This window comes from Carcharodon carcharias, chromosome 21 (genome assembly GCF_017639515.1).
Source record: "Carcharodon carcharias isolate sCarCar2 chromosome 21, sCarCar2.pri, whole genome shotgun sequence".
In the NCBI taxonomy this organism is placed as follows: Eukaryota; Metazoa; Chordata; class Chondrichthyes; order Lamniformes; family Lamnidae; genus Carcharodon; species Carcharodon carcharias.
The window spans coordinates 84,351,104-84,372,491 of record NC_054487.1 but is presented as its reverse complement, the minus strand read 5'-3'; the positions used below and the strand labels follow the sequence as shown (position 1 = coordinate 84,372,491).

The 21,388-nt window shown below is 44.7% G+C and overlaps 2 protein-coding genes across 4 annotated transcripts in view; one reads left to right on the top strand and one right to left on the bottom strand.

Moving 5' to 3' along the window:
* utp20 (UTP20 small subunit processome component) overlaps positions 1-4,570 on the top strand; it is a 127,427-nt gene extending 122,857 nt beyond the window's left edge. For all 3 annotated transcript variants that reach the window (XM_041216110.1, XM_041216109.1, XM_041216111.1), the window contains 4 exons: positions 514-768; positions 1,958-2,084; positions 3,404-3,549; positions 4,208-4,570. In XM_041216110.1, coding sequence (XP_041072044.1) covers positions 514-768; positions 1,958-2,084; positions 3,404-3,549; positions 4,208-4,363 — 684 coding nt within the window. In that variant the 3' untranslated portion in view covers positions 4,364-4,570. The remainder of the gene's footprint in view (positions 1-513; positions 769-1,957; positions 2,085-3,403; positions 3,550-4,207) is intronic.
* A 4,962-nt stretch (positions 4,571-9,532) lies between these two features.
* On the bottom strand, positions 9,533-19,166 carry LOC121293081 (thyrotropin subunit beta-like). Its single transcript, XM_041215677.1, has 3 exons — positions 19,084-19,166; positions 17,808-17,970; positions 9,533-9,811 (listed from the first exon to the last, which is right to left on the bottom strand). The coding sequence occupies exons 1-3, from the start codon at positions 19,122-19,124 to the stop codon at positions 9,533-9,535; spliced, it is 483 nt and encodes a 160-aa protein (XP_041071611.1). The 5' UTR covers positions 19,125-19,166.
* Between the last annotated feature and the right edge of the window lie 2,222 nt (positions 19,167-21,388).

Genomic DNA, 21,388 nt, shown 5'->3' with positions numbered 1-21,388 from the left:
GTCAAGCATTTGAGAACTCAATGAGGCTGTAGTGTTTAAGGAAGGAAAAAGACTGTGCATTTAATCAGTATCTCGTTCTCAGGACACCCCATAGTTAGTACTGTACAGCCATGAAATACTTTATTGAAGCAGAGTCTCTGCAGCAGCCATTTTGTGCACAGCAAGCTCCCACAAATAACAATGTGATAATGACCAACTAGCCTGGTTTAATGATGCTGGTTGTGGGTGGACCAGGGCACTGGGGAGAACTCCCCTGCTGTTCTTTGAATAGTAACATGGGATCTTTCACTTCCACCCGTGAGGGCAGTCAGGGCCTGGATTTAATATCCTATTTGAAAGATTCAATATTGCAACACACGTGCAGTACAACGTGTTCTAACTGTGTATTATCTAGAAGCTCGAAGTAGGTTAAAATGTTATCAGCGTGTGCAGTGGTTTCATCAGCTTGCTCGTAAATCCCAGTAAAGAGTCGAATACAACCTTGTGAAATTCAACATTCCCATCGCAAAACAGGTGACAAAGAATTTGCTGTTCGTGGCCAAAGTCATCTACCTCCTGGGCCCTGTTGACCAAGGAGATGTGAAGAAGGAAGAGGAGACGGTGGAAATTGATGAAGAAATTGGAGCCAAAGAGACTGGGGAAGAGATGGCAGGACCAGAAGCTTCCGATGGTGCCGGAGAGAAGAAAGCAACCCTGATGTGGTTGATCAGGAAACTCTGTATTCTTGTCAAGAGAGAAGCAGCCCACACCCCAAAAATTCCTCTGAAGGTACTGTTCATTTGATGATCTCCAGCTTACATTTCTGTAGCACCTCAAGTAAAAAGATACCTCAGGTTGCTTCACATCAGACAGAGCACGGACTGAACAGTGGTAGAAGAATTGGAAGGGTTGATCAAAAGCAGGGTTAAAAAATTGTGTGGACTTAGCAACACAAGTAATAATGGGGTGTGGGGGGAGGGGTGAGTAGGAGCAGGAGGAGAAAGTTCAGCTCTTTATCCTGTTTCTGTCATTCAACAAGATCATGGCTGATCTATATTCATTTGCCTGTCTTTTCTCCCTATCCCTTAATACTCTGTCTAGAAAAAATCTGTCCATCTAATATTTAAAATTATTAATTGATCGAGCACTTACTGCTTTTTGTGGGAGAACGTTCCATACTTCTACCAGCTTTCATGTGTATAAGTGTTTCCTAACTCCTGTCCTGAATGGCCTAGACTCCCCCACCAGTGGAAAAAGGTTGTGTCTGTCTACCCGATCAAGTTGAAGTGTGAAACTAGGCATTACTACTTGGTAATAGGTTTATTTACAAAATGCAGCATTATTTATGTCTGCTGCCTACCTACCAACAACCCAGTGCCTGGCAATCTCCCTTTATACCTCTTGAGTATATCAATTAAACAAATTGGCAAATTAGCACATCAGTTAAAGTGATAGCCCCTTAAAGGGACACTGTAACAAAAGACAAAAATCTTGATGGAAACTTAGGAATTCAAATTAAAGTTTCGTTTTGAGGGCGAATGATGCTCTCTTAGCCCCTGTGGTACCAGGCTCTCTCTTTAAGTGCTCTAAGTTCTTAATTAAGCAACGCCCGCCACCTGTTTATCTTAGCGGTATAATTAACATTAACGCACTCTATCAATTCCTTTCAAAATCCTAAAATAAATCTCAGTCAACTCACTTTTTATCCCTCAGGGCCTGATTGACCTTCCCCAATGTCATCCTACCTGAGAGAAGTCGACTTCTGACTAGTCAGATTGACAGATTTTTATTTCTATATGCCCAAAGCGTGGGCACAAGGGGGGGTGAATCTGTGATTCCCAATGGGAATGGCAGCTGTGGGGAATGTATGTGGACTGTCAGGCATGTGAGGTCCTTGAGCTTGCAAGATGCGTTCCCTTTAAACGCCACTTTTTAAGAGACTATTTATGTTCCTTTCCATGATTTTTTTTCTCTCCAGAGGACCTGTGTCTTTAAGTTCCTTGGAGCGATTGCAGTAAACCTTGGAGTGGATGGAGTGAAACCTTATCTCTCAACTATTATTGCGCCTCTGTACAGAGAATTAAACAGTACTTATGCAGAACAAGGTAACGTATTCATTAGATGTGCTACTCCCTGATTTCTGCTTATCAGGGTATTGAATCTGTAACAAATGTCTCATTAAACATTCCCCAAAGGCCTCCATTGATAAAGGCAGCATGCAACTGTTCCTTGTACAGTCATGCAGCACTGAAGGAGGCCATTCAGCCCATTGTGCCTGTAACAGCTCCTTGAAAGAGCTGCTCAATTAGTCCCACTCTCCCCTGCTCTTTCCCCAGAGCCCTGCAAATGTTTCCCTTTTCAAGTATTTAAACTTTGAAACATCCCAGACTTGAACCCTAATGTCTCCTGGGTTAAATGTTCACAATCGGAATGTTAGGGTTCTTGCCTCGGGCAAGTAGAAGGAAAGTTGCTTTAAGTCCCTGCTTCTCCCTGGCTTAATGAAGAGCTCAGAACATATAATGGCTGTTGAAGCGAAGCATAGTGAGGGATGTAGGTGTACCCTCACCACGCGGGCAGCAGTAGTTCAAGAGGAACGCCCAATGCCACCTTCTTGAGAGCAATAGCGACACCCACGTGCTGTAAGTTAATAGAAATAAATAAGTCAAGTGCGCCGGTGACAATATGTATATTAGTCTCTCTATATTTCACATACTTGGCTGTGGAGTTCAACACTTGCGATTCTAAACCACGTTTCAGGATGAGGGGGGCGGGGGGTGAAATTCTGACACCGAAACAGCAAAATGTCACCATTAGCACAAGAAGCAAATTCCATTTTTGTAACTTTTTTTGTGCTCATCAACTTTAAGAAACTCTAAGAAAGTGAATCCTGCAGTACTTGTGCATGAACTGCTGCAACTCAACCAATCTATTTTATAGAATTTCCAGCACAACAACAGGCCATTCGGCCTGACTGGTTTGGCACATGAGCCTCCTCCCACCTGTCTGCATCTTCCCTCAGCCTATCCTTCTACTCCTTTCTCCCTCATGTACCTGTCTAGCTTTACCTTAAATGTATTTACTACTTGCCCCAATTACTGTTGTGGTAGTGAGTTCCACATTCTAATTTCTAAATGTTAAAGAATTTCAGTCGTTTATTGTCTGGTCCCCTGAGACAACCCAGAGCTATATGATGACTTCTGGAGGTTATTTGCTTTGTGCAATTGGGGACGCCCTGCATTGCTTTTATTGATGTGTTTCTGTATTAGTAGTTTTGAATGCATTGCATTTTAAGTGTCACATTCTTAATGTTCATAGCCTTAATATTCGGTGAGGCCCCTCGCTGCTCCGTGTGACATTCGGTGTTTACAGTCTGATCTTTGGAACAATCTAGCCTGATTGTCCTTTTTGTACTTTTCCCTTTCAGACCCGACACTCAGGAATCTTTCCCAAGAGATCATCGAGCTGCTGAAGAGACTGGTTGGGCTGGAAACGTTCTCGATGGGTTTTGCAGCTGTGCAGAAACAAGCCAGCCAGAAAAGAGCTTTGAGGAAAAGGCAAAAAGCCTTGCAGGTAGGGATTCAGTCAGGGGATGAAATAGTTGCTTCCTCATATTCCGGACGGGGGGGAAAGATTTCCTCAGGCTATTGGTTACACTTAGTCAAATCTCACCGTGGCTCACCCCCCTCCCTATCTTTGTAACCTCCTTGAGCCCCACAACCCTCTGAGATCCTCCGATTCTGGCCTCTTACATATTTCCAGCCATTCGACCCAGCTGCTCCGTGCTGGTGTTTCTATTCCACTCGAGTCTCCTCTCTCCCCTCGTCACCTCACTCCATTCACATATCCTTCTATTCCTTTCAGCCTCGGTTTAAGTAGATTCTCTTTGAATTCCTTTCCATCTCATTTACCGTGCATTAGGGGGACGGGGTTGTGCGGAATTACAAGAATTAGGAGCTGGCCGTTCTACCCCTCGAGCCTGCTCCGCCATTTGATAATATCCTGGCTGATCTGATTGTGGCCTTAACCCCACTTCCCCGTCCCACCTACTCTTTAACTGTTGACTCTGTTCCTGACCAAGAATCTATCCAGCTCGGCCTTAAAAGTATTCGATGACCCAGCCTCTGGGGAAGAGAATTCCACAGACTAACCACCCCCTGAGAGAGAGAGAAAAAAATCTGTTGGACACTGCCCAACCTCCCTAATCCTCCTTACGTTTTCATTCAAACAGACGGTTGCGAACCCAGACATTGCCGCAAGGAAGAAACTGAAGAAGCACAAAAATAAAGCGGAAGCCAAGAAAAGAAAGATCGAAGTCCTTCGACCAGGCTACAAGGCGAAAAAGGCCCGAAGCAACACCTTGAAGGACTTGGCCATGGTGGAATGAAATGTAAAAATAAATGGACTGTTTTAGAAAAATGGTTTTGTACGTGAAGATTTTATGATGGAAACTGAAATAACGCTTCTGATGCCGATTTTTGTTGTCTCCCTTTCCCAACAAAGTCTTTGGAATTTGGCACAGGAGTAATTCGACATGAGGTACAGTTTAATGTACTGTTTATCTTAAAAAATCGTCAATAAAGGGTTCTTTGTGGATAGTTCCTGTTTATTTACAACGAGCTAGTGTTATCGGTTCTTAACCTTCTGTGGGAAAGAAGAATTAAAACTCGAGTAACGTTGCTGATCAGTGGGTGGGAACCCTTCAGAATAATTGTGACTCCAATGACAAAATTCAAAGTATTGAATGTGGGAAATGCACGGCTCCCTGGAGTGACCTGTCAGTTTTCAGCCCCGGCCTGTTCCTCAACACGTTGCCTTTGGCCAACATTTTCCATCCTCGTTTTAACTCCAAACTTTTATCCCTCACATTTGGCCAACTTAACTTCAACGTCGTTTACTCGGTCAGCAGTGGCGCAGTGGTATCGTCGCTGGGCTAGTAACCCAGAGACCCAGGGTAATGCTCTGGGGACCCGGGTTCAAATCCCGAACACAGCAGGTGGTGGAATTTGGATTCAGTAACAATCTGAAGCCATTGAAACCATTGCCAATTGTCGTAGCACCCATCGGGTTTACTGTTGCCCTTTAGAGAAGGAAACCTGCTGTCCTTACCTGGTCTGGCCTACATGTGACTCCAGACCCACAGCAATGTGGTTGACTCTTAAATGCCCTCTGGGCAATAAATGCTGGCCAAGCCAATGACACCCACATCCCATGAACGAATAGAAAAAACTTTGCCATGTATCCCTCGATATCCTTGTCCAATAAAAATCCACCAATCTCAATCTTGAAAATTTCAATTGATCCCCAGCACCCCCTGTTCTGGGGGGAGAGATTTCCAGTACATTTTCTGTGGAAAAAGTATTCCCAGAATTCACTGCGAGATGGCCGTAGTCTAATTTTTAAGATGATTCCTTTATTCCCCAGCAGAGGAAGAAGCTTCTATCCACCCTATTGGATCCATTTATCATTTTCAACATTTCATTTAGATCAAATTTTTAGCTCCGGTATCATTCAGGTGAACCCACACTGCATCTCTCTGAGGTCACTACTTCCTTTCTGAAGTGCGTTGTCCAGAACTGAACGCATTTACTCCAGATAAGGTCTGACCAAGTCTCTAAGACTGAAGCATCACTTCCCCTCCCTGTGTGTTCCGGCCTCCTTATGATGTAGCCAGTGTCTTATGGGCTGCTTAATGTTGATTGGGAAATTTATTCATCGCATCTAAAACTTTCTGTTGTTCTACCTTTTGTCCAATGGTGATCTCTGATATATCTTTCACATTATTTCTCCTCATTTTAACCCTCTCATTCACTTAGTTGGGCAAACGTCCCAAATTATTAATCAGCCAGAGTCTATCAGGCTGACTCTGATGGATTAATCTGTTGACCAAACCCCATACACACAACTGGAGAGTGTCAGCCATGGCTCGGTAGATAGCGCAATCACTTCTGAGTCAAGATCGTGGGTTCAAGTCCCACTCAGATTGAACACGTTATTCAGGCTGATACTCCCAGTGCTGTACTGAGGGAGTGCTGCAGCATTGGAGGGACAATACAGGAGCGGGGGGAGGTGGTGGTGTAATGGAATTGTCACTGTACTAGTATTCCAGAGACCTAGGGAAATGCTCTGGGTTTGAATTCTCAGCTTCCAACTTAGTGAGAAAATTGAAGAGAGAGAGAACAGAGTCTGGCAGTGAGTTAGACACTGAGTTTCCAACTCTGGAGGCTTGAACTGCAACCCAGAATGATGGGATGGGAACCTCCTCTATCGGTTAGTTATAAGGTTTTTGTGTAGATGCGATTTGAGCAGTCACACCAATCATTCTGAGGAGTAATTTGAGACATGGCATGTGGGGGGCATAGTGAGCTTGGGGAGTGGTGGGCATAGTGAGCTTGGGGGGTGGGGGGTGGGGGGCATAGTGAGCTTGGGGGGTGGGGGGTGGGGGGCATAGTGAGCTTGGGGGGTGGGGGGCATAGTGAGCTTGGTGGGGGGGGCATAGTGAGCTTGGGGGGTGGGGGGGTGTGGTGGGCATAGTGAGCTTGGGGGGTGGGGGCGTGTGGTGGGCATAGTGAGCTTGGGGGGTGGGGGGGTGTGGGGGGCATAGTGAGCTTGGGGGGGTTGTGGGGGGCATAGTGAGCTTGGGGGGTGGGGGGGGTGTGGGGGACATAGTGAGCTTGGGGGGTGGGGGGCATAGTGAGCTTGGGGGGTGGGGGGCATAGTGAGCTTGGGGGGTGGGGGACATAGTGAGCTTGGGGGGTGGGGGGCATAGTGAGCTTGGGGGGTGGGGGACATAGTGAGCTTGGGGGGTGGGGGGCATAGTGAGCTTGGGGGGTGGGGGGCATAGTGAGCTTGGGGGGTGGGGGACATAGTGAGCTTGGGGGGTGGGGGGCATAGTGAGCTTGGGGGGTGGGGGACATAGTGAGCTTGGGGGGTGGGGGGCATAGTGAGCTTGGGGGGTGGGGGGCATAGTGAGCTTGGGAGGTGGGGGTGGTGGGGGGCATAGTGAGCTTGGGGGGTGGGGGTGGTGGGGGGCATAGTGAGCTTGGGGGGTGGGGGTGGTGGGGGGCATAGTGAGCTTGGGGTGTGGGGGGCATAGTGAGCTGGGGGGGTGGGGGGCATAGTGAGCTTGGGGTGTGGGGGTGGTGGGGGGCATAGTGAGCTTGGGGTGTGGGGGGGGGGGCATAGTGAGCTGGGGGGGTGGGCATAGTGAGCTTGGGGGGTGGTGGGGGGGTGTGGTGGGCATAGTGAGCTTGGGGTGTGGGGGGGTGGGCATAGTGAGCATGGCGGGCGTGGGCATAGTGAGCTTGGGGTGTGGGGGGGTGTGGTGGGCATAGTGAGCTTGGGGTGTGGTGGGGGGGGTGTGGTGGGCATAGTGAGCTTGAGGTGTTGGGGGGGTGGGTGTGAGGGAGGGAGGGTCAAGTTTGGATCTCTGGTTCTCAAAACTCGCCTTCACTGGGGGTTTTCCTAACTTCATGCCTGGGTCTGATGTGGACTCATTGATGAGAAATTGATCACTATGATTAGTTAATAACCCCATTATCCATTATCCAGTCACTACCAGGGTGTACAGTCAGAGGTGCTGTTCCTCAGATAGAGCAGCTCACTTGATTGGCACCCCATGCACCAACTTAAACATTCACTCCCTCCACTACTGACGCACAGTGGCAGCAGTGTGTACCATCTACTGGATATGCTGCAGTGACTCACCAACGCTCTTCAACAGCACCTTCCAACCCCCAACCATCTCGAAGGACAAGGGAACCAGATGCATGGGAACACCACCACCTGCAAGTTCCCCTCCAAGCCACACACCATCCTGACTTGGAAATATATCGCCATTTATTCACTGTTGCTGGGTTAGAATCCTGGAACTTAACCTCACTGTGGGTGTACCTACACCACATGGACTGAAGCGATTGAAGGTGGCAGCTCACCACCACCTTCTCAAGGGCAATTAGGGGTGGGCAACAAATGCTGGCCCAGCCAGCGAAGCCCACATCCTGTGAAAGACTTTATAAAAAAGAAGGAACATAAACAGAAGATGCTGGAAAAACTTAGGTTTGGCAGCATCTGTGGAGATAGAAGCAGAGTTAATGTTTTGAGTCCCAGTGATCCTTCTTCAGAGCTCTGGCTGCTGCATTTGCCTCCATAACAGCTATAACTGTACTTCAGCAATCATTCCTTGGTCCTGAAGGAGCCAGAGAAATCCTGCATGGAGGGAGCCTCTTCTAAATTTAAAATGTGTAACCAGACTCAAAGATTGCAGATGATCACTGTCAGCAGACTAAATTTCTCTCAGGATGGGGGAATTAAGTCAGCAATATGTGACAATGTGTCTGGTTGATTGTGTGTCTGACATATTATGGACATTTAGAAATGACACAATATTCTTTGTTTTTGAAACTCAGTTTTATTGGGAGGTTCAGAAAACTTTGAACAGTTACAAAAGATTCACCAATTTTTGAAGCTTGTCAAATATCACTTCAGATGAGTAACAAATTTAAGAAACAAAGATTGTAACAAAAGATTAATTGATGGAATAAGTGTAATGGCTGCACAAGCACAGACAACAATTCAATCCAAAGTCACCTCTATATCCCTCAGGCAATGACCCAGCGCCAAAAATATTCTTTGTAAGTTACTATAATTCTATAAATTAAATTCTATTGCCAGATATTGGCTAAATTGTTTCCAAACTCTGTAGATTGGATTTAAGTGATCTTTGCATTTCATCATAAACTACAAGAGTTGTTCCTCTCTTGAATGTTACGAATTGGTTGTTTATATACCATTATGCACTAGAACATCTCTTGTAGTATTGCTGAAGAGGCTGTCAGAGGATACAGTGGTACATGGAGAATACTGTCACCGAGTAGCCAAAGCTACTAGTACAGTGTCACAGGGCCCTGTTTACATAGGGAATTCCCAGTACAATTGATTACATGAACCCTTTCAGTGTTAAATGTTGTCATGAGTTTTCGTCATACTCTTTATGCCAACAGGAAGGGAAGTTTGTGGCTAGGAACTGTGAATATACAAGATTTTGAATATAATATAGATTTGAAACAGCATCGGGAGCAATTTTCAGCAGCTGCCTAAAACTCTCAGTTTGGGTTTAAAAGCATTTGATGCTAAGGGGACTCCTGAACAAAAGGACGTGGACCTTTAAGTTGGAGCTAGATCATTCACAGGTGAAGTCAGGAAGAACTCCTTCACACAAAGGGTAGTGCAAATCACTCACCGTGTAGGGGAGCTGTTAAGGCTGTGAGGGCTAATTCAAAGTTTCAAAACCGAGATTTACTTGCCAACTAATCAGAACCCGTTTCTCATGCGGAATAAGTTGTTGTTCCCTTTCTAATTTGGTATTCTTGCATCTGTCCCGATGAATGCAAGACAAAAAGCTTCGATGGCATGTCTTTTTTTTTTCAGTAAGACTGAAGTTGATGGATTTTTGTATTAAGGGCTGTGGAATGAAGACAGGTAAATGGAGATACGATACCGATCAGCCATGGTCTAATTAAGGGGAGAATCGGGCTGGAATGGCCTCGTCCTGTTCCTATACATTGCCTGATAGAGACAGGGTGCGAGAACGTGAAGTGGGGATGCTCCACTGTGGTTTCATGCAGGTGAAGGAAGCTTCAATTCCATTGGTGCAGTCTGTGGTATCAGTTGCACACTGGCTACACGTGCAGCTTAGAATGACTGGGAACCTGTAAAAGGGGTCAACACCTGGGGGACATCCAGGGAGCTTGATGGAAATGTACTTGACATCTTGGTATGTGCAGACCCTCTGGATCAAAGCAATCTTCGGTAGTAGGGATTTTGTGTTGACATCCTGTAATAATAATACATCATTCATCGTCAACGGCAACAAACTGGGCCACAAATACACCTTAGCTTTTCTGAAAAATGGTTTGAAGTTGGTGGTTGCTGGCACCATCCACTTCCTTCCAATTGTCAACATGGTAATCCTGTACGAGTATCAGCCATGGCTCAGTGGGTGGTATTCTCAGCTCGGGGTCAGAAGGTGAAGGGTTCAAGTCCCACTTCACGCTGTCCCAGCCACTGAATGGCCTCATAAAGACTGGATTAACTTCCAGCCTGGGCCTTAAGAATCCATGCAATGGCCACTGGCTCAGGGGTAGCATTTCGTGACTCAGGCGAACGGCTGGAGGCACCACCCCAGGTAATCCTGGCGAGTGGAGAGTGGAGATCGACTGTGAATCCAGGGTTGATGTCCATGGGGGTGAGGGGGAGGGTTGTGTTTGATGGATGCGAGTAACCACCATCATAAACTAGTGGGCTCTTTAGCCTTGGTTGTGGCTCACCCCAGAGAAAGCCTCAAAGGTAGAAACTGTGAGGAAGACAATGGGAAGCCACTTCAGCTGCTCTTCCCCAGTGAATGGCTCAAGAGTCTCTCGTGTGAGGCTGAAGTTGGGACCTCCCTCAGGCAGAACACAGTGGAGAGATGGGCCATATATTATCAAACACAATAGGAAAAGTTCTGATTCTATTTTTTTAACATTCATTTTTTTATCTTGGATTAGACTTTCACAGGTCTTTCCAACATCTTTAGCTGCGATTTGGCAAACAAGGTTACTAGATTATAGAACCAACAACTTGCATTTATATAGCGCCTTTACAAAATCACAGAATCGCACAGTGCAGAAGACGCCCTTCGGTCCATCGAGTCTGCACCGACACGTGAGAAACACCTGACCTACCTACCTAATCCCATTTACCAGCACTTGGCCCACAGCCTTGAATGTTATGACGTGCCAAGTGCTCATCCAGGTACTTTTTAAAGGATGTGAGGCAACCCGCCTCCACCACCCTCCCAGGCAGCGCATTCCACTCCGTCACCACCCTCTGGGTAAAAAAGTTTTTCCTCACATCCCCCCTAAACCTCCTACCCCTCACCTTGAACTTGCGTCTCCTTGTGACTGACCCTTCAACGAAGGGGAACAGCTGCTCCCTATCCACCCTGTCCATGCCCCTCATAATCTTGTACCCCTCGATCAGGTCACCCCTCAATCTTCTCTGCTCTAACATAGTAAAATGAGAGCATTCTCAAACTGAGCCACATAAGGTGACTAAAGATGTGGTCAAAGAGGTAGGCTTTCAGGAGTCTTAGTAGAGAAGAGAGAGGTAGAAAGTTTTTGGAAAAGGTTATTCCTGAACACTATTTCACATTCACCCACAGCTTCAGAACAAGAAGAGGTAGGGTTGTGTGGTGCAGTGGATGGTGCCCCTCCCTCTGAGCTCTGGGTTCAAGTCCCACTCCAGGACTTGATGGTCAAGGAAAGTACCTTTTTAGCGCAGCCAATCAGGCTGAGTATCTACTTGGAAAACGTTCCAACACACGCCAATGGCAGGTGGTAAGAGTGGGAGAGATTCCTGGTCAGTCATGTGATGGAAAGAACATTGGAGCCTCTACCATCACTACCCAAAGTGCCAGACTACAGCATGCATGTAATGTAAAAGTGTATGTTGCCATAGCAACTGTTAGGGGGAAATTAAAAATGCTAAGAGAGAATACAGTAAGAATTTACTGAAAAACCCCAAAAATCTCCAGGCAGCCAGGCAAACATATTAACAGTTGAGGGTAACCAGATGAACATTGCACAGCCTTGAGAGGCTGGAGACAAAAGTATGACATAAATTAGGTTAAGTGCACTCCTCTCTCAGATAGGGGAGGGGCAGATGGTTTTAGCTTAGATATGGGAGGATGAACAATGGACAAAGAGGGGGCTTTGATGAAACACATAGTCTTGTGTTGTAAGAACAAAGGTCTTTGTGTACATGTTTTAATTTTGATTGGATATTATAATTATGTATACCTCCTTTAGAATAATTGGTTAGCAAAATCACATGCTAATGTACTCAATAGGATAGAGTTAGTATGGATATAAAGACAAAAAACTGCAGATGCTGGAAATCCAAAACAAAAACAGAATTACCTGGAAAAACTCAGCAAGTCTGGCAGCATCGGCGGAGAAGAAAAGAGTTGACGTTTCGAGTCCTCATGACCCTTCAACAGAACTAGACTTTACTAGTATGGAACTGGTGTGTCGGTCACTGATTGGATGTATTCAAATTTATTCAAATGTGTTATGATAAGAAAAAGTACAAAAGTAGCGAAATGTAATCAATCAGGGGGCCGGGTCTTCATTCTTAGGAATGATTGCAGCTCTCTTGCATATGCTTGAATAAAACCAGTTAAAAGGAATCCTGAGTCTCTGTGGCCATTGCAGGATCGGAGAGTGTAACTTCTCTTCAGCAACTCAGACTCCCTGAGTGAACTATCAAATGCCACCACAGAACAAGGGAATTTGGTACAAAGTGAGGAACTGCAAGTTTAGGATTGATATCAGGAGGCTATTCATCATGCAGTGACAAATTGCTGGAATTGGCTGCAGGTAGGTGGGTAGCAGGAACTACCCAATGGCTGCGCTCGCCTGTACTGATAGAATGAAAGAAATATACAGGGCCAGTTGAGTCCACGGTGCCTGGGCTCTCCATCATCCACTCCTCCTGCCTGTTCCAAATAACTTTACAAATATTCCTCCGTCGGAAGTTTCCCTTTTAAAGACTGGTATTGTTTCTGTTTCTAAAGTGACACTTCGTGTCCTAACATCATTCTGCAATTAAAATGAAGAGAGCCAGAATAACTCCCTTTGTTCTGTTGGTAATGCTCTTTAATTATTGATCAGTGGAAATAAATTCTTCCCCATTTGCTTTCTCAGCCTCTGACTGTCATTTTTGACATAATCCATTCGGTTTTTTCCCAATCTGCTCTGCTGGTGAAAAGAATTTGTTATTTCCCAATCTCCCCCTCAGACCTAAACCATTTAGCTTGGTGAATTTATACCATCCTCTCTACATGAGCCCTTGCATCCTGCCGAAAGTAAGACATCCAAACTGGGCAAAATATTCCAACTGCCGCCTAATCAATGGTTTGTACTGGGCTGGAGTTTGCACTGGGTTAGGGTTTGTACTGGGTTAGTGTTTGCACTGGGTTAGGGTTTGCACTTGGTTAGTGTTTGCACTGGGTTAGTGTTTGTACTGGGTTAGTGTTTGTACTGGGTTAGGGTTTGCACTAGGTTAGGGTTTGCACTGGGTTAGTGTCTGTACTGGGTTAGGGTTTGCACTAGGTTAGGGTTTGCACTGGGTTAGGGTTGGTACTGGGTTAGGGTTTGTATTGGGTTAGTGTTGGTACTGGGCTAAGAATTGTACCGGGTTAAGATTCGTACTGGGTTAGGATTTGTACTGGATTAGTGTTTGCACTGGGTTAGGGTTTGTATTGGGTTAGTGTTGGTACTGGGCTAAGAATTGTACTGGGTTAGGATTTGTACTGGGTTAGGATTTGTACTGGATTAGTGTTTGCACTGGGTTAGGGTTCAGACTGGGTTAGGGTTGGTACTGGGTTAGTGTTTGTACTGGGTTAGTGTTTGTACTGGGTTAGGGTTTGTACTGGGGTTAGCGTTTGTACTGGGTTATGGTTTGTACTGGGTTATTGTTGGTACTGGGTTAGTGTTTGTACTGGGGTTAGCTTTTGTACTGGGTTAGTGTTGGTACTCGGTTAGTGTTGATACTGGGTTAGGGTTCAGACTTGGTTAGTGTTTGTACTGGGGTAGGGTTTGTACCGGGTGAGGATTCCCTCTTCAGTGTCTGCTTTGTAAGATCTCAGTTTAACTCACACTGTAAACAGCGAAATTGGAAACTCCCTGGACGACAAACCAAGAGGTCAGGAATTCACAATCCCACCATGGCAAGTAACAAAACAGAGTTATCAGGATAAAAGCAAAATACTGCAGATGCTGGAAATCTGCAATAAAAACAGAACATGCAGGAAAAACTCAGCAGGTCTAGAAGCATCTGTGGAGAGAGAAACAGAATTAACATTTCGAGTCCGTATGACTCTTCTTCAGAGCTAAAGAGAGGTAGAAATGTGATGAAATTTATGCTGATTAAGTGGGGGTGGAGCAGGTGAAAGCCATAGACAGAAGGCCAAAGATAGGTAGGGGCTGAAGAGAGATTGACAAAGATGTCATGGACAAAAAGACAAAGGGAGTGTTAATGGTGGTGGTAAGGACTAAAGAAGGTGCTGATAGCGGCATAAAGGTAAGAAAACAATGTGTTAATAGCAGAACAAGGGTCAGCGCTCTGTGAAAGAACAACATGGAACAACATGGCCTTTTTGGGGGTTGGGTGGGGAGAGGGGGAAGTGGTTGGGGCAAAAGGGAATATGGTCTTCAATCCAGCATCACCTGCTCCACACCAGTTAAACATTATAAATTTCATCACATTTCTACTTCTCTTCAGCTCTGAAGAAGAGTCATATGGACTCGAAATGTTAACTCTGTTTCTCTCTCCACAGATGTTATCAGACCTGCTGAGTTTTATCAGAGTTATCAGGAGCTGAGTGGGAGGAGTTCTTTTGGAATTGTATCTGTGAACAGCTTGTTAATGGAAGTTAGTGGTTTTTTACTGTAGTTAATGGTTATGTTACTAGATTAATAACTCTTTGTGAGATGTGCCCACATAAGTAAATTGCGAAATTAAACTCAATAATTGTGTGGACTCACACCAGGAGGAAACATGAACACTAAGGTGCATCAAGTCCACTTTGTCAGTCTCAGTGGTAATAGTCCTAACCTAGATAGCTCAGCAGTTAGGGGTTCAAATCCAACCACGGCAAGGTAAACTAACGGAAGTTAAATTGAATAAATCAGCCATCAGAACAATGATTCTTAGCTCCACAATGTTATGAAAACCCAACTGAATCATTAATGTACATCGGTTTGGCCTACACATGATTCCAGTTCCAGATTGTGTGACTGACTCTTAATACCATTTGGCTAAATACATATCAACAATGATGGTCCTGCATTATAGTCTAGGTTACAGTGATGGTCCTGTATTATAGTCTGGGTTACAGTGATGGTCCTGTATTATAGTCTAGGTTATAATGATGGTCCTGTATTATAGTCTAGGTTACAATGATTGTCCTGTATTATAGTCCAGGTCATAGTGACGGTCCTGTATTATAGTCCAGGTTATGGTGATGATCCTGTATTATAGTCTAGGTTACAGTGATAGTCCTGTATTATAGTCTAGGTTATAATGATGGTCCTGTATTATAGTCTAGGTTACAATGATGGTCCTGTATTATAGTCTAGGTTACAATGATTGTCCTGTATTATAGTCCAGGTCATAGTGATGGTCCTGTATTATAGTCCAGGTTATGGTGATGATCCTGTATTATAGTCTAGGTTACAGTGATAGTCCTGTATTATAGTCTGGGTTACAGTGATGGTCCCGTATTGTAGTCTAGGTTATAATGATGGTCCTGTATTATAGTCTAGGTTACAATGATGGTCCTGTATTATAGTCCAGGTCATAGTGATGGTCCTGTATTATAGTCTAGGTTACAGTGATGGTCCTGTATTATAGTCTGGGTTACAGTGATGGTCCTGTATTATAGTCTAGGTTATAATGATGGTCCTGTATTATAGTCTAGGTTACAATGAATGTCCTGTATTATAGTCCAGGTCATAGTAATGGTCCTGTATTATAGTCCAGGTTATGGTGATGGTCCTGTATTATAGTCTAGGTTACATTGATAGTCCTGTATTATAGTCTAGGTTATAATGATGGTCCTGTATTATAGTCTAGGTTACAGTGATGGTCCTGTATTATAGTCTAGGTTATAGTGATAGTCCTGTATTATAGTCTAGGTTATAGTGATGGTCCTGTATTATAGTCTAGGTTACAGTGATGGTCCTGTATTATAGTCCAGGTTACAATGATGGTCCAGTATTATAATGTAGGTTTCAATGATGATCTGTTTTATAGTCTAGGTTACAGTGACGCTCTGGTATTATAGTCTAGCTTACATCATTGTAACCTAGATTATAACACAGGACCATCATTCTAACCCAGATTATAATACAGGATCATCACTGTAGCTTAGACTATAATACAGGACCATCACTGTAACCTAGACTATAATACAGGACCGTCACAGTAACCTAGACTATAATACAGGACCATCATTGTAGCCTAGACTATAATACAGGACCATCAGTGTAACCTAGACTATAATACAGGACCATCACTGTAACCTAGACTATAATACAGGGCCATCATTGTAGCCTAGACTATAATACAGGACCATCACTGTAACCTAGACTATAATACAGGACCGTCACTGTAACCTAGACTATAATACAGGACATCACTATAACCTAGACTATAATACAGGACCATCACCGTAACCTAGACTATAATACAGGACCATCACTATAACCTAGATTATAATACAGGACCATCATTGTAACCTAGACTATAATACTGGACCATCACTGTAACCTAGACTATAATACAGGACCATCACTGTAACCTAGACTATAATACAGGACTATCACTGTAACCTAGACTATAATACAGGGCCATCACTGTAGCCTAGACTATAATACAGGATCATCATTGTAACCTAGACTATAATACAGGACCATCACTGTAACCTAGACTATAATACAGGACCATCACTATCACCTAGACTATAATACAGGACTATCATTGTAACCTAGACTATAATACAGGACTATCACTGTAACCTAGACTATAATACAGGACCATCACTATAACCTAGACTATAATACAGGACCATCACTGTAACCTAGACTATAATACAGGACCATCATTGTAACCTAGACTATAATACAGGACTATCACTGTAACCTAGACTATAATACAGGGCCATCACTGTAGCCTAGGCTATAATACAGGACTATCACTGTAACCTGGACTATGATACAGGATCATCACAATAACCTAGACTATAATACCGGACCATCATTGTAACCTAGACTATAAAACAGGACCATCATTGTAACCTAGATGGTCCTGTATTATAGTCTAGGTTACAGTGATGGTCCTGTACTGAAGTGTAGGTTACAGTGATGGCCCTGTACTGAAGTCTAGGTTACAGTGATGGTCCTGTATTATAGTCTAGGTTACAGTGATGGTCCTGTACTGAAGTCTAGGTTACAGTGATGGTCCTGTATTATAGTCTAGGTTACAGTGATGGTCCTGTACTGAAGTCTAGGTTAAAGTGATGGCCCTGTACTGAAGTCTAGGTTACAGTGATGGTCCTGTACTGAAGTCTAGGTTACAGTGATGGTCCTGTATTATAGTCTAGGTTACAGTGATGGTCCTGTACTGAAGTCTAGGATACAGTAATGGTCCTGTATTATAATATGGGTTACAATGATAGTCCTGTATTATAATCTAGTCTACAATTACTACATTGAATTTGCAATACATCCTGTACTTAAAACTTACACCTATGACCAACCTTCAGTCATCTTTCCTATCGACACAGAATGAAACAGCAGGAGGCCATTCAGCCCATCATGCCTGTGCCTACTCTGAAACAGCCATCCAATTAGTCCCGCTCCCTACTCTTTCCATATAGCCTTGCCATTTTTTCCCTTTTTCAAGTATTTATCCAATTGTCTCTTAGAAGTTCCTATTGAATTTGCTTCCACTACCTTTTCAGGCATCGCATTCCTGATCAGAACCACTCGCTGTTAAAAAAAAATCTCCTCATCTCCCTTTCAGATTTTTTTGCCTCCTAGTCTCCTAATTATTTGGCTTGTTGTAATTTTTTGTACAGTGCCTGGGGATGTTAAAGGCATTATATAAATGCAAGTAGTTGTTGCAGTGACCATGGACAGGCAACAGATGAACCTTCCCAAATTTAAAATGCAGGTAAAAGTAAAAAAACGTATTTCATTAACTGTGGTCTTATAGTTGCACCTTACCCGGGACATGCAGAAGCCGGCACAGATGGTGGTGTTAATGGCCACGCAGTAGCTGCACTCTTCATTCTCCACGTATGACACATATCTTGTGAGTGAGCACTGAGAGTTAACCCGATGGCAACTCATAGACAGGACAAGAGGCAACAGGAGCAGAGCATTCATACTGGAACAGAGATAAATCAGCACACCCTCAACTTTCATTGTGACAAACACTGTATTTCTATCAATCTTGCTGAAGAGAGAAACGCGTTGCTGAAGCTTTCGGTCTTGCACTCATCAGGACAAACACAAGAATGTCAAATTTCACTTGGGAACCTCTAGTTCCCCGTTGCTTTCTCCATGATGCCTCAGCCAATCAGAGTTGAGTTGCCAACCAATCAAAACCCTTTTCTCCTGTAGTACAAATTATTGCGATTGTTTGAAATTTGGCATTCTTGCATTTGTCCTGATGGGACAAAAAGCCTCAGCAACATGTTTCTCTTTTAACTGATATGGAAGTTCTGTGCTATTGAGTGACTGTTCATATTTTTTATCAGTTTATTAGTATTTCTATAAGTTCATTAGGCTGTTACTGTTGTGCATGAATATGACATTAGGTATCATCACACAGCCTGACTTAAGGTGCAGTCATACTGTACAAGTCAAACCCAGCACAGACTTATAAAGTTATCACCATCGTGCTGGAGGCTGCAGCAACTGCAAAAGGTGCAGACACCCCTGTATAAGGGACAACGTCTGCTGATGTCATTATACCAGGGGATGGTCTGCAGTTTGCACGGTGCCCAGGATAACAGTTGCAGATGTCACTGTGCCACTGAAACATCTGTGGATGCCATTGTGCTGAAATACCATTCTGTAGTGTTTGGAAGTCGTGTTAATCTAATCACAATGAAAATTCACTGCTGCTTTGCCAAACACCGTCCGTCTCTTTTAGAAAAATAAAAATTGGATTTGAACACGAAACATTGGCTGTTAACATCACACATCATTTCAAGGCACTGGGGTTATTTAACTCTAATAATTTCAGCCCTTTTGCATTGACGATGCTCCAAATTCATCTCACATCCTCTTCCGAATCATCGCACACACTCTCCTCTCTGGGGTTCCGGCAGTCTACTGCCGTAACTTTAACTTCAGGCAGTCACATCTCCAGTGTGAACTTCTTCCAAAAACTTACGGTGGGAGACAAGAATTATACACTCACAGAATTTGACCAACACACATGAAGAATCTGGAAGGAACGTGTTGCTATCCAGTAGTAGTGAGGTGTCATTACCTTGCAATCGAGTACTGCGGATGAAGGAAGTAATTTTGCATCTGATTCACGGACCGTACATGTGCTTTTATACTGGTTAGGATCTAAGTTCAACATATACACACATAAACAATGTGGCACAACTCCCCATCTGCAAAAACCAATCTATGGCTTTATGCTAATTGTATTTAGCTGGAAGTACATAATTAATATCCTAGAAACAAGAATCTGTGAGTCATTGAAAAGGAAATTAGTTGCAATGTATCCCAACCCAGACCTTCATTTAATAAATAAAAACAAACTAACTTAATTAGCTGTAACCTGATTGCTGTGTTTAGCTTCATGTTTACACACGGACTGAAAGAACTCATCCCTGTTCGTCGGCTTAACAGTATTTGGGTAATAAAGATGCAAATAAAAACGGAACATTCTGGAACCACTCAGCAGGTCAGGCAACGTCTGTGAGAGAGAAAGAGAGTTAACGTTTCAGGTTGATGATTTTTGAGCAGAACTGAGGAACGTTAGAAATGAGCAAGGTTGTAATTAGGTGGAAAAGCCAAAGGGAATGTCTATGGTCAGGGTGGGAGCCAGGAGAGATTAAATGACAAAAGAATTGGTGGGGCAAATAAAGGAACAAAGTGCCTGCCCAGAGGAGGTGTGAATGGCAGAATGAACAGTTGCCACTTGAAAGCAAAAACAAGAGAAAGATGAGACTAAAACTGAAATCTGCAAAGGGAATGAAGAAAAAAACAGGGGTGGAGATTATGATCTGACACAGTACTGCCTTCCCAACACTGACAGTGCAGCACTCCCTCAGTACTGACCCTCAAACAGTGCAGTGCTCCCTCATTACTGACCCTCAAACAGTGCAGCACTCCCTCAGTACTGACCCTCTGACAGTGCAGCACTCCCTCACTACTGACCCTCAAACAGTGCAGTGCTCCCTCATTACTGACCCTCTGACAGTGCAGCACTCCCTCAGTACTGACCCTCTGACAGTGCAGCACTCCCTCACTACTGACCCTCAAACAGTGCAGCGCTCCCTCATTACTGACCCTCAAACAGTGCAGTGCTCCCTCAGTACTGACCCTCAAAAAGTGCAGTGCTCCCTCATTACTGACCTTCTGTTAGTGTGGCATTCCCTCAGTGCTGACCCTCAGACAGTGCAGCGCTCCCTCATTACTGACCCTCAGACAGTGCAGCACTCCCTCAGTACTGATCCTCCGACAATGCAGCGCCCCCTCAGTACTGACCCTCCAACAGTGCAGCACTCCCTCAGTACTATCCCTCAAACATGGCAACACTCCCTCAGTACTGACCCTCAAACAGTGCAGCGGTCCCTCAGTTCTGACCCTCAAGCACTGCAGCACACCCTCAGCACTGACACTCAAATTGTAAACGCTCCCTTTTTTCTGACCCTCTGACAGTGCAGCACTCCTTCAGTACTGACCCTCTGACAGTGCAGCACTCCTTCAGTACTGACCCTCTGACAGTGTAGCACTCCCTCAGTACTGACCCTCTGACAGTGTAGCACTCCCTCAGTACTGACCCTCTGAGGGTGCAGCACTCCTTCAGTACTGACCCTCTGACAGTGCAGCACTCCCTCAGTACTGACCCTCTGCCAGTGCAGCACTCCCTCAGTACTGACCCTCTGACAGTGTAGCACTCCCTCAGTACTGACCCTCACAAAATGCAGCAAACCCTCAGTACTGACCCACTGACAGTTCAGCACTCTCTCAGTACTGACCCTCAAACAGTTCTGCAGCCCTTCAGTACTGACTCTGACAATGTAGCACTCCCTCAGTACTGACCCTCTAACAGTACAGTGCTCCCTCAATGTTGACCACTCTGACAGTGCAGCACTCCCTCAGTACTGACCCTCCGACAGCACAGCACTCCCTCAGTACTGACCCTCTGATAGTGCAGCACTCCCTTTTTACTGACCCTCTGACAGTGTAGCATTCCTTCAGTACTGACCCTCAAAAAATGCAGCAACCCCTCAGTACTGACCCTCTGACAGTTCAGCACTCCCTCAGTACTAGCCCTTAAACAGTGCAACACTCCCTCGGTACTGACTCTGACAATGTAGCACTCCCTCAGTACTGACCCTCTAACAGTACAGTGCTCCCTCAGTATTGACTACACTGACAGTGCAGCACTCCCTCAGTACTGACCCTCCGACAATGCAACACTCCCTCAGTACTGACCCTCTGACAGCGCAGCACTCCCGCAGTACTGAGTCTCCAAAAGCGCATCATTCCCTCAGTACTGACCCTCTGACACTGCAGCACTCCATCAGTACCGACCCTCCGACAGTGCAGTGCTC